General features: G+C 37.0%; 1 protein-coding gene across 1 annotated transcript in view; it reads left to right on the top strand.

Moving 5' to 3' along the window:
• The first annotated feature begins 3044 nt into the window (after positions 1–3044).
• The window catches only part of LOC112502194 (tobamovirus multiplication protein 1), a 46085-nt gene continuing 34997 nt past the window's right edge, over positions 3045–14132 (top strand). Inside the window, exons 1-2 of the mRNA XM_025106042.1 lie at positions 3045–3366; positions 12534–12584. Coding sequence (XP_024961810.1) covers positions 3187–3366; positions 12534–12584 — 231 coding nt within the window. The 5' untranslated portion in view covers positions 3045–3186. The remainder of the gene's footprint in view (positions 3367–12533; positions 12585–14132) is intronic.

Here is a 14132-nt window from a genome sequence, read left to right as displayed (position 1 = left end):
TTGTTTTCTTGAAGTATCGTTGTCTCTGAATGAATTACAATGCGAGTTCTTCAGCGATCACTGAACATGCTCAGTGTATTGATCACTGGAACTGAAAGTACAGAAACACAAAATACATCGAAAGGAAAAAGGGATTATCATCAAATCACTGAGAGAGAGGATCAACAGAACCACTCACCTTTTAAAGCTTTTGAAACCCAAAACACTAGAATCAATCCTTCTTGAAGCTTGACACTTGAAAATCAACTTGCAATCACCTTCTCTTAATAAACCGGACAACACTTTTTATAACTCTCTCAATTTCCTCTCAAAATGGCAAGAAGAGTCAAATGAAGGGGTAGCCCCCCTTTTTATACTTACCAAATGGGGAAGGTCGGCCAACCGCCTCCCCCTAAATTTTGCCACCTCTTGCATGAGATTATACATACACACATGCACACACCTTATTCATACATGCATGCACAACTCTTACACACATATACACATATCATGAATACACACACATACCCATATATATATATATATCAATATATATATATATATGTATATTCATATTTCAATAATGCATAAATGCATATACCTGTACACAGCAAATTATCATGCTATCATGTAATCATTTAGTCAAATATTCACGTATAAATTACCTTGGGTAATAACCAGGATCTGGTTATCACAGCATCCGGTGATTTCATACTATCACCCTTTGATGGACAGTTGCGCGAATCATGCCACCCCATTTTCTCACAAGTTCTGCACAATCTTTTGGGTTTCTTTGCATTCATGGATACCCTCTCTGACATACCAACAAGACGCTTCCTGGTTCCAGAACCTTTATTACGTATCCCTGTTGGTGGTAAGATATCAACCGATTCAGGTTCGAAAACACACAAGAGCTCTTGTATATCATTTCTCTTCTGTTCAGTACCTGTCAATATAGGAACATCAACTGAAATTTCATCACCCAAACATTCCAATTGCTCCACAAACTTTGTCAACGATCCCTTGTCATTGCGTACACGCCCAATAATAAGATTAAACATTGATATATCCTGATTGATCAAAACTTGTTTCTCAACATCCATTTCACCATACCTAACACGAGCCGACAACAACTCAACGGGAACTAACTCTCGTCTTCATCGCGGCAAAATGTATTTCTCAGGAATAGATTGCACCTCAGAATTTAACATTACCTTAAACGCTTGGCGACATAATATACCATTGCGAACAAAATGGTTGCAACTACAATCAAAAGACTCATCCCTTACATCATGAACCACCTAGCGTATCATAAATAAATGAAGAGAAGTTAGAAAAAAGTAATAAGAAATGCGATTCTAATCAATTAATGTCAAAATGAAATCAAAGAATTGATCATGACCTTGTACGTAGCTTTAACCTCATAATTCTTGTTCTTATGTGTAATACTGTAAATCATCTTATCATCGACCTCTACAACGTCGACAATCCCACAGAACCATACTGCCTTGTTTATTTCCTTTTGCATAACAAAAAAAAAAATTGTTTTCGTGTACACTTTCGCTGCTTGCGCTTCAATTTTGGATGGTGACAACAATTTAGGTATCGTAGTTCTAGTTGCAATCTCAAGGGAACAGTGTTCTTTTTTTGACTTCGATTGCATTGTCGAAGGGAACAATGTTCTTTCCTTTGACTTTCTGATCAGATTTTGCAATTTTCATTTTATTGGTAGATGGATCCGTTACATTTTGATAATGAAATTGTTTCATTGTTTACTAATTACATAAAATTTTCTTATAAAACATGAAATAGTTTCACTTTCTTCAATCACCCATTTAATCGGCCATCATGGTTTGATGAGTCATTTGTCATTTCACGCTATTGATAATGAAATTGCTTCACTTTTCGCTAATGAATCAGGCTTTTTATTATATTTTCTGAAATGGTTTCACTTCCTTCAAACACCCTATTCATCATGCACCCTATTCATCATGCAATTATTTCATGACGCACCGATTTCATCATGCACCCGTTTCATAATCATTTTCACTTACTCTATGCACCAACTTCACCATTTATGAAACCGATTTCACCATGAAACCTGTTCAATATTCATTGTTCAGTTACTCCATGCACCAATTTCACCATGTATGAAATCAGTTTCATGAACATTTTTATTTTATTTTAATACTGATTTCATGGATTCATTGCTCTAATACCTTACGATTTTCATGATTCTTGAAAAGATTTAATCGACACACAATATAAGAAGATCCAATTTTTAATATTACAATTTAATTAAATATTTAAATGTTACTATTTATACAATTACCTTTATTATGTTGCCTTAATTAAGATTTATTAATAACTTTCATATTTAATAGAAAACAATACAAATGACCAAAATACCCTTAATGATTAAATTTAATTAGAAAAAAAAATGAAATTTTCCTATTGATAGAAATTAGTTTACACGGTTTCTAAGAATTGCACGAGTTATCTTGGTTGAGTAAAACCAACAATGCATGAGTGATGATATGTAAATACATTTTCATCTTTTACAAACATATTTTGTTATATACTTGTGTATCAATAATTTAATATTACCTATTTGTTATATGTATAAAATTAAATCAAACAATCAACAATACTCTTAAGTTACCAAATATTAAAAACACATTTATTTAAAAGAATTATCCGAACCTAAACCTACAACGAGGATTGGGTTTTAGTGAGAAAGAAAATTACAATGAAAAGTGTTAATAATAAATCTTCATACTTAAATTAATCCTAATTAAATATCAAGACTAATGAATTATATCAAAATACATCAATTTCTTATCTAAAATATAATTCATAGATAAAAATGAAATAAAAAATATCAAAGATTCCGTTTTATTCTTACACTTCTAACCTTAAAAACCATGAGAGATATTAAAATTCCCAACCGGTCTTGGGTTTGAAATCCAGGAAGCAAACGGGTCATTGCAACCATGGACAACGTCACATCCTTACATACGCGTACAAATATAAGAAGCAGGCACTACCAGAGACATTTTATAGAGACAGCTAAGTAGTGGTATAAAGCCAATCAACCCAGCAGATCCGCCATTGATAGATAGAAGATTTTCTTTTCCTTTTTCAACCATACTCCCTCTCTTCGCTTCTACACACATCTATCTCTTTATCGACTCCAATTCTTTATGTATGTATGTATGTATGTATGAATGCATAGGAGGAGATAAAGGAACGGGGGCCGCATGTTTGAGGAGCGAGATGATGATAGTGGAGTTAGAACAACCTGGTTGTTACTCAAAGGCCTTAGTGGCTGTCAATCTTGCTCTTGCTTTTATTGACTGCGTTATTGCCGTTCTTGCATATTATCAGGTTCTCTTTCCAACCAATCTTCACATTTTCACTTTTGAATTTTGGGTTATTAGGTTTGTTATTCAATGAGTTCGTTTAGTGATTAAATTAGTCTCTCGTATGATTGAAGGGGGTGAACTTGGAATTGGAAATTTACTTCGTATGTGTATAGCAGCATAATGCCAATTTGTGGTTTCTGTTTCAACAAATCATTTCGTACGGGGCGCTTATCATGTAGAAACGGCTAAAATTGGTTACTTTTTAGGAGTTCATGTAGTGGTATGATTGATGATTGGATTTGTTTTAACAAACTTCACTTGATAATGCTGTAGGATGTAGTACTTGTGTTGCATTATGCCTATAGCTGGTTGTTGTTTGAAAGAAAGCCTTTATTATTTAGTTAAATCATATGCACTATTATGTAGATTGCAATGCTTCTTTTAGCATTATATTGTGCATAGCATATTCATGATTGTTGCTAACCGTGATGGTAGTGTGGTTTTTGGAGATGACTATGAAACAAGGATGGGTTTATGTCCTAATTGAGTTGAAGGATAAAGTTCCAAATAGTCTACATTATGCATTAATGACTAATGGATATGAACATCAACTTGGTGGAGTATGATACCATTGCTAAGATATGGATTATCCACAAGTTCTCTTTTCATATGTTCTAAGTTTGAAACATCAACTCATCATCCTAAGGGTGAAATTGATATACAAAATATAATCCCATATTTCATGGGTTATATTTATCTTTTAGTAACAAATTTTATAGTTATCTCTATATTTGGATAGTTCTTAAGCTGTATATAATACACATTTTTTGTAAAAACTTCATTGTACCGGAGCTCTCTAAGGGTATCAAAGCTCTCTAAAATATACAACAATGTATGCACATCAGAATCGTAAACCTCTTAGCCTAAGTTCAATATGCCGGAGTCCGAACCAAATACCTACATCGTCACATCCGTTGATTGATCAACACGAGTAGTTGACTACTCCTAATCACTGATGCAAATCACCATGCATGTTTGAATGTGAAAAAAATACTTGGAATGGTCACAATTTGGGAAACTCACCATTGATGGCCGGGGTAAGTTGGGTTTTTTTGACAAGGGAAACTCCAAAATTGCCCCCTTATGACCTAGGATACCATTCATGGTGCTCCGAAAAATTCTTTGTGATTGCACAACTACTCAAATTAATGTTCATGTCTATTGCCAAACCACATATGTTCATGAAGACAGCCACAAAAGTAGGATTTTGCTCGGGCCACATATTTAAGACTTGGAGACCTATTCAAATCATTAAAATTCAAAAACATTAGTGGCAAGCCAAACAAGATAATCCTGTGATTGCCACATACTAGAACGGGATGGTAGCATTATGGCAATAGTTGGATCAATTCCACGATGATGTGTGCGAGAGTCCTGTAGACTCTGCTCGACAGAAGGAGGAGAATGACCATGTTTTTATGTTCCTGGAAAGTCCCCATGAAGTAAAAGGAAGAATTCTTGGCGAAAAGCCTCTTCCATCCATTCGAGAAGTATTATTAGAAGTAAGACTTCAAGAAATCCGAAGTAAAGTAATGACGAATGGGATCCAATCTGCTAATGTTGGCGAAACAACAACCCCACTTGTTCCTGCCATGTACCAAGGGAATGATACCAAAAAGAAACCCTTTTTTTTTATTAACCTGGATATCCAACCCGCTATGCGAGCTGGCTAATTCCAGGGCGACCACCTGCTTTGCAGATAGCCCGGAGTCATCGCATTTGAACCTCCATGGCTACAAGGGGATTTTTATTCCTCCTCGGATTTGAACTTGGGACCTCCTGATACTTTTAACCTTTGGAGCCAAGCTCAAACCAATCAGACACCACCCTTGTGGTTAAAAGGTTTTGGCATACATGAGACAAGTGTTGGAAGCTTCATGGGAAGCCTATCGGTTGGAAGATCAAGTTTGAAAGTGCTCTTTACACCATAAGTGAAACAACTCAAGATACTCAAAACCAACCACGAGAGTCCCAACTCACAAAGGATCAAAATAGAGCTCCTAAAAATTGCTTAAAACCAAACCTATGTGGTAAAAATATTCAATCTTCTTCCCGTGTGTACTTACAACATAAAACAACTTGAATCATAGATTTAGGGGCATCTGATCACATGAAAAATTTCTCAAATATGTTCTATTCTTATAATCCTTGACTAGGAAATAAGAAAGCGCGAATTGCTCATGGCACTTTTCTGCCATAGCAAGAGTTGGTGATATAAAAATATCACCGGATTTGACTCTTTCTAGTGTTCAACATGTTTTGAAACTCTCATGTAAATCATCTCTATTCATAAACGGATTACTGACGTCAATTGTTGTGCCTTTTTCTCTTCATTCAATTTTATTTTTAGGACCTAGACTAGGGGAGGATGATTGGACATTCGAACATGCTAATGAGTATGATGGACTCTACATACTATATGAGTGAATACACACTCAAATAAGGCTATCAGAGACATTTCTTGCCTCCACACTACATCTAATTTGAGCAATGATGAGGTTTATTTATGTCACTTTAGATCAGGATATCCAAGTTTCTTTTATCTAAAACATTTGTTCCTTGTGTTATTCGGCAATAAAAATCTTTCTTCTTTTCAATGTGAGATTTGCGTAAACAAAACTACACAAGAGTACGTATCATCCACAACTATATAAACCATCCATGCCTTTTGCTTTGATACATAGTGACACATGGGGTCCTTCTACGGTCACTACTTGTCATGTGAACATGTCGTTTATTACCTTTACTGATAATCATACAAGGGTATATTAGTTCTATTTGCTTAAAGAAAATTTTGAAGTAGAACATGTCATCAAAAAATTCTTTAACATGATTCTAACTCAGTTTGATACTAAAATTCAAATTCTTAGAAATGATAATGGGTGGGAATATTTTTCTAGAACTCTTAGGAATTTTTTAGATGCTCAAGGCATAGTTCAACAAAGCTCTTGCCTAGATACTCCACCATAAACGGCAAAGCTAAAAGAAAAAGCCAGATATTTTCTTTAAAATCACCCGTGCATTATTTTTTTAAACTAAAAGTATCAACGTAATTAAGCGAAGATGCTCTTCTTCATGCTACATATTTAATGAACCAAATGCCTTCTAAAGAATTAAAGTTTTGAACACCCATTTTTGTTTTAGAAAATTCTTTTCCAAAGTGATAATGGTTTATTCCATGCCTTTAAAAGTTTTTGGTTGTATAATGTTTATTAAGAACACTAGTACCACTCTTGGCAAATTAGACGACAAAGCCCTCAAATGTGTTTTTTGTAGGAATCAATAAAAAGGGGTTTAAATATTTTCATCCAAGCACCCGAAAAATGTTTGTTACCATGGATGTTATGTTTTTTTTGAAATTATTCGTTTCTTTAATCCTTGAGAGAAAATAGAAAAGAAGACTTGATTTTCTCAGATTTAGTGTTTACATCTGCATTTGACCCATTTGCATTCGACTCAAATCTCAAAAATGGTCCAATCTTTGAACATGTGGAGATGTAGATGGTCCAATTCTTGGACTATTGCAATAGAAACAACATTATAGGAAAATGATCATAATACTCCTCCTGGAGAAACTAACGTACCATCCGAATTTCAACAAGTTACGTAAAAGGATTGTAGTGATCTAGAAAAAAGGTTGTTTGGAAAAGTGAATGAGAGAAGATTCCCTCAAATCTTGATTGGCCAATCAGGCAATTTGATGTAAAAAATGCCTTCGTAAATGGCAAACTAGAAGAAGTTGCATGTTGCCACCATCTGGATTTGAAAGTAACTTTGACTCAAAAGTGTGCAAATTAGAGCAAGGTTATAAAAGGCGAAATCGGTCCTCAAGGCATTTTCCCTCAACGAAGAGAGGAGTAAGCCTCGAGGTGGTCCGAGGCGTAAGCCCCGAGGCGGAAATATATATACACCAAAATATGTATATATACACATTTATATACAATGTATATAATACAAAATTAGTTAGACGCGATGCTCAATGGTTCTTGATAAAGGAAAGAGTGAAACCATGAGATAGCGGAGAGGGGTGTGGAAAAATTGGTTGCTTGGAGGAAGAAAGTACTAGCTTTTTGGGTTTTAAAATATTAAAAGTACATATTGGGGCCAATCGGCTGTGACTTTTAGTTTTTTTAAAATAAAAAAAAGACACCATGAAGAGAAAGTACTACTATTGCCATAAAGCTTATAAAAAGCCAAAAAACATTACCAAAGCATATCATATGGGGTGTACGCCTCGACAGTGCTTCACGCCTCACTAAACCGCCTCATTGAACCTAGGCATACGCCTCGTCCAGGGTCCAAGAGGCGCCGCCTCAGGTGTGGTTTTAGGCCGCATATGCCTCAAACGATTTTTAAAACCATGAATTAGTGAAAGCTTTATATGGGTCAAGCAATCTGTAAGGGCATGGTTTGAACATTTCAACCAAGTAGTTAGAAGTTATGTTTATATTAAAGCTCAATCTGATCATACTCTATTCTCTTTGAAGGGTAAAACCAGATCTCTAATCGTTTATGTAGATGACATACTCCTCAGTCCTCACAGGTAATCATCGTGATGAGATGGGAAGAATGAAAGACCAACTTGCTAAAGAATTTGAAGTAAAGGACCTTGGAGAAATGAAATATTTTCTAGGTACGGAGGTTGCAAGGTCAAAAAAGGGTAGTGTTATCACAAAGGAGATACGTTCTGGATCGTCTACGAGATACTGGAATGAGTGTATGCCGACCCATAGATACCCCAATTGACCCCAACAAAAGGTTGGATGATATCACCGATGAAAAACTGGTTGATATTCACCGAGACTAACGACTGGTTGGGAGGCTGATTTATCTGTCACATACAAACCTGACATTGCATTTGCCGTTAGCATGGTGAATTGGTTTATCCATCGTTCGTACGAAGAACATCTAGAAGTTGTCCACATAATTCTCATATATTTAAAGAGTTGTCCAAGTAAAGGACTATTCTACAAAAGAGGAGAGATTCGAGCCATTGAAGCTTTTACTGCAAGCTGGTAGACCCAAACATGAGCAGAAGGTTTACGTTAGGTTAATGTATTTATGCATGGGGAAATGTTGTCACTGGATAAGCAAGAAGCAGACAGAGTGTAGTATCCTGAAGTAGTGCAGGGGTTGAAATGGCATATGTGAGATGATTTGGATCAAAAGGGTCTGTGCAGATTTATGGTTGAAGGTTGAGCTACCTATGAAGTTGTTCTGTGATGATAAAACACTCATTAACATTTTGCAGAATCTAGTCGAGCACCACTTGACAAAACACACTGAAGTGTATTGAGACATCATAAGGGAAAAGATGGACAATGGAACTATCTGCATTCCCTTCATTCCATCCGAGGAGCAAACAACATATATCCTAACCAAAGGGCTATTAAAATCGACATTTGATCTTGTTATAGACAAGGTAGGCATGTATGATATATATGCAACAACTTGAGGGGGATTGTGAAATTGATATGCATAATATACTCCAGATTTTGTGGGAGTATATTTATCTTTTAGTAACAAATTTTATAGTTATCTGTATAGTTGGATAGTCTCTGTTTTGTACAATCAAATCCGGTAAATTATGGGATTCTGGTTAGGCCCTTAAGCTGTGTATATACCTTGTGTATTATGAATGAGAAAATATACAGGATTTCTCTAAAAAAACTTCACTAAGTATAGTTGTTAAAGAAAGTATTTAATGTCTGGCTCGCATAGCGGGTTGGATATCCAGGTTAATAAAAAAAAAGTATAGTTGTTAAAGTGACTTGAGTTGCAGAAGAAAGTATTTTCTAATACTATTTTAGTACATTAAATGTTGAACAAGCACATGCCTTGTGCGTTTTTAGAAAGAGACATGTTGTGCAATGGGTCATCAAATGTGTGCCAGTTGTGATTTGAGTCGCACTATTTGTCACTAATCCTGATAAAGTTTTTGTATATTTGAACAGAATTAGAAATGCGAATAAGAGGACGAGATATTAAAATCTAATGCATGTTATGTTGCCATTTGAAAGCTGAGTTGCTTGCCGGTTGTGCTTTGAGCATTGTTTTGTTTAAAATGTTCATTAGCATATTATTAGGAGCCTATATACAATCATGCCAAAATATCATTTAGGTTACGTTTGGTACATGGGATGGGACATGACGGGACGGGACAAAACTCACTGTCCCATGTTTGGCGCAACATGGGACAGAACAAGGACATACTATCCCACGTTTGGTGTGACATGAGATAGGGACAAGAACTGGGACAAGGTGGGACAAAATAGGCTTTTTCTTGTTCCACCAAAATAGGTGGAACAAGATGGGACAAGAATGAGACAGAAACTAAAATATTACTAATTTACCTAGTTTGATATATAATATTAATATGGTATTTGTTTTAATGGTCAACATCGCTAGTTTCGGCCGCTGCCACCACCAGTGGCCACCTCCACCTCCTCTTCCACTACAACAACATCCTCCACCGCCTCCACAACCACCGTCTCCACAACCACCGTTCACCATCGTCTATCGCCACCTCTACCATAGTCGACCACTGATCATCACTGTCAATTGCCACCACCACTACCGCCGTTCGCCACCTCCAACTCCTCTACTACAACAACCTCCTTCACCACCTCCACAACCACCGTCGACCACCGACCACCACCACCCATTACTACCAACACTACCACGATTGGCCACCTCCAACTCCTATACCACAACAACCTCCTCCACAACCACCGTCGACCACCGACCACCACCACCCATTACTACCAACACTACCACGATTGGCCACCTCCAACTCCTATACCACAACAACCTCCTCCACAACCACCGTCGACCACCGACCACCGCTGTCCATTGCCACCTCTACAACCACCATCAGCCACCAACCACCACCATCGCTACCACCGTTGGCCACCTCCAACTCCTCCTCTACTGCAATAACCTCCTCCACAACCTCCACAACCACCGTCAACCATCGACCACCACCGTCCATTGCCACCTCACCTCCACCATAACCACCACCACCAATATCTTCACCACATCAGCCACAACTACCTCCTCCACCGTTGTACCACCACATGAAAATTTCATGCTCAACTTGCTTTTCATTTTTTCTGATGCATCATTTGTATACATTAAGTGATGGTATTTATGTGCCTTTTCTTAGACGGCGATAGCTAAAAATAAAGTTTTCCATGAGAGAACCAAAAATGTAGAAGTAGATTGCCATCTGAAATAAAATTATGTTGTTGAGACTCCTTCCAACCGGCATCCACAATCGTAGGTAGATTTCATAGGAAACAAGTTGGACATGATAAATATCTATGCTCGAGCTCGAGGAAGAGTTATTAGTTGGTTCTCTTGGTTCTTCATTAGTCGCTGTCATTTAGGTTTTCTATTTTCGCTTTCATGTTTCTATCTATAACTGGCCCATGGCCCAATACGTGCCCTATATTGTTCTTCGTCCTTCTGTCATAACAAACAGTATAGTTGAACCCTAATTCGTTGACCACAATAAAATATGAATTCCCCATTTCCACTATGTATCTTATTCAATTTGTTGTGCAGATAATCTGAAAATTAGAGTTATCACCTATGCTGCAAAGGAAACAGAGAGTGAGGAATGGATAATGAGGAAATCTTCTATAAAAATAAAAATGTCTCACAATTCTTGCTCAAGCTAAAAAAACACAATTACTTCTATGAGGGGGTTATTCTAGAAGTTCGTGTGAAAACTCTAAAGTACGAGCATCCAAGAGTTGGGTAGATTATATATATTTGTTCTTCTACATGCTCCATACTGCATAAATTTCTTGGATTACTACATTAAGTATTTTTGGATGGAACCGTAGCTTGTCTCTGGAGGTTGCATTGAAGCACATTTCTCTTTGTTTATATTTGTGTTGTAATTATTGGCCGTTGTTTCCATATTTCCATACAAGGCTTGATGTTGCTGTCTTTGGACCAAACAATAGTATAGAGCTTGTGGTTTGTGTAGGAATGATTTTTCTGCTGCTTAATGCTAAAAATGAATTACTACTGGTTAAAGAAAGGTCTGCTTATCTACATAATCATTGTACATTTTAATCAACTGAACATTAATTACTAGAGAGAACCCTTGCCAGAGCCGCGAGAAGACCACAAAATAGAGGACTGGAACATAACAGAATAGAGGAGAGGACAACTGCAACTCCTTTGATTTCAATCACCACGAGGCTGAGAAGATGTGACAGGAACCCTCACAAGAAGTGACCACAATACACATAACATAGACCCTCAACAAACATAAATTCAGTTAATATTTGGAATAAAACATCTATTTATACAATTTATAAGAGGAATCAGCCAAAACGAGGCCAATTCAGACAAGATAATGCTTGGTTAATGATTTCGTAGTTTGCTTTCATGAATCAATTCATTGAATCATACAAATCATATAGTGAAATGCACAAATTTGACCACATTGGTCAGTACAACTTATGTCTACAGCAACAGTGATTGAGGCAATAACACTATACAAACACACAGGTTTTGTGATGGAAACCCATTAAACTAAGGGGCAAGAGAATGAAATAAACAAAACACAGTATTCAATTAATATTCAAGTTTATCAACATTATATATAAAATCAAAATCAGTAATGAGAAAAGTATGTAATTATTGAAATATGGCCACTGGAGGCTAGGATTTGATTGTATGTTAAGATAATATTAACATGTGAATATCATAGTTTTGACACATTTTAATGTGACCTTACTTCATAAGCATGTTGAACAGAAGGAGTTTCCGTTTGAATATCCCAATAGCGAATGTCGAATTTAACAAGTCAATTGATAAAAGATTTTTCAATTTAGGATGGCTGTCTCTGTGTCTCCATTATTTTCTTTGACAACAGTGACTTGATACCTGGTAATAAGCCTCAACCTCATAATGTTTTGTAGGGAGAGTTTCAGTTAAATTTAACATATCATTTGCATGAGCATATGCATTTATGTCGCTCTTTCTATTATGAGTAGCATTAGTACATCATAAACTTGATTGGATGCTTTTTGTTTAAAAATTTAGCATTCCAATTCTAGACAAGCCTTTTTGTTTAGTACTGACACACTGTATTTTGCACCCTTGTGCCAGTTGATGAGGATTCATTCTAGGACTCCACATAGAGGCTGGACTCGCCAGAAAGTAAGTAGCACCTGCACTTCTTAAATACCTTTTATTCGTTACAATTTGCATGAAGAAGTACTGCCGTAGTTGAAGATATATGCTACCACTTGTTGTAAGGAATTAAAGCATGGTAGATTTACATTGTTTTGTTGGAATGTAGGCTTCGGCCTACTAAGTTAGACAAAAGGGAGGAGGCATAAAGTAAGGAGCCGGCCCTAGCCCAAAAGGAACCGACCCTAGTCTCTACCCTAGTTTCCTTGATTAGGAGATAACCCTAATTATGTTTGTCTATATATATTAATCTCATTGTACTTGTAAACATTTGTAGCACCTAAATAAAGAAAAACCTAGTTGCCCCCGTGGATTAGCACGATCAATCTGATCGTGTGAACCACGTAAATTCTTGTGTTCTTCTCTTGTAAACATTTGTAGCACCTAAATAAGACAGTTAGTAAACACCAAAATGAAAGAAGGTATGTCTGTTACCTCACACATTAATGGTTTCAATACCATTATATCGCGCTTGTTATCTGTTGATATTAAGGTTGAAGATGAAGTCCAAGCTTTGCTTTTGTTATCCTCGTTACAGGAAAGTTGGTCAGGAACTGTCACTGCCATTAGTGGTTCAGTTGGAACCTCTAAACTCACTTTTGAGGGCATTCGTGACTTCATCCTAGGAGAGGACAWAAGGAGACGGAGTTCTGGAGAATCATCTAGTGCTTTGCTAAGCACTGAAGGGAGAGGTAGAAAGACAGAAAGGGGTAATGGCAGAGGTAGATCAAAGTCAAGAAAGAGGAGCCACTCAAAACCAAGAAAAGACATCCAATGTTGGAAGTGCAAAGAAACTGGGCATTTCAGAAATCAATGCCCTAAACAATCAGATGGAAACAGAGAGGTGAACGCAGCAACTGATGATTCAGACGATGCCCTTATCTGTTGTGTTGAGAATTYAGYAGAGTCGTGGATCTTGGATTCTGGTGCATCATTTCATGCTACTTTCAGCACGAAGATGATGAAGAATCTACGAACAGGTAATTTTGGTAAAGTTCGTTTGGCTGACCATCGCACTCTTGACATCACAGGAATAGATGACAGACATAAAGACTTCATTGGGTACCACTTGGACATTGAAGGACGTTCGAGTCATTCCAAGCCTTAAGAAAATGTTGATTTCTACTGGGCAGTTGGATGACCAGGGATTCAAAGTCATTTTTGGTGAAGGGCAATGGAAGGTTGTCAAAGAAAACCTTGTAATCGCCAAAGGTAAAAAGCGAGGCACCTTATACATGGTCGATGTTCCCGACAGTGAGGTGCATGCAGTGACCAGCGGGATGAAACCATCCAGATTGTGGCATCAACGACTCGGCTACATGAGTGAAAAGGGAATGAAGATGCTCGTTGCCAGAGGCAAGCTCCTAGATTTAAAAAGGGTGGATTCTGAATTCTGTGAACCCTGTGTGCTTGGCAAGAAAAAGAAGGTATCCTTTGCGAAGACGGGTCAGACACCAAAAGCTCATAAACTAGAGCTTGTTCACACAGATGTTTATGGACCAACACCAGTTTCTT

Source organism: Cynara cardunculus, unplaced genomic scaffold (genome assembly GCF_001531365.2).
Source record: "Cynara cardunculus var. scolymus isolate 2C unplaced genomic scaffold, CcrdV1 Un_Scaffold_1059, whole genome shotgun sequence".
In the NCBI taxonomy this organism is placed as follows: Eukaryota; Viridiplantae; Streptophyta; class Magnoliopsida; order Asterales; family Asteraceae; genus Cynara; species Cynara cardunculus.
This window is presented reverse-complemented; position numbering and strand designations above follow the sequence as displayed.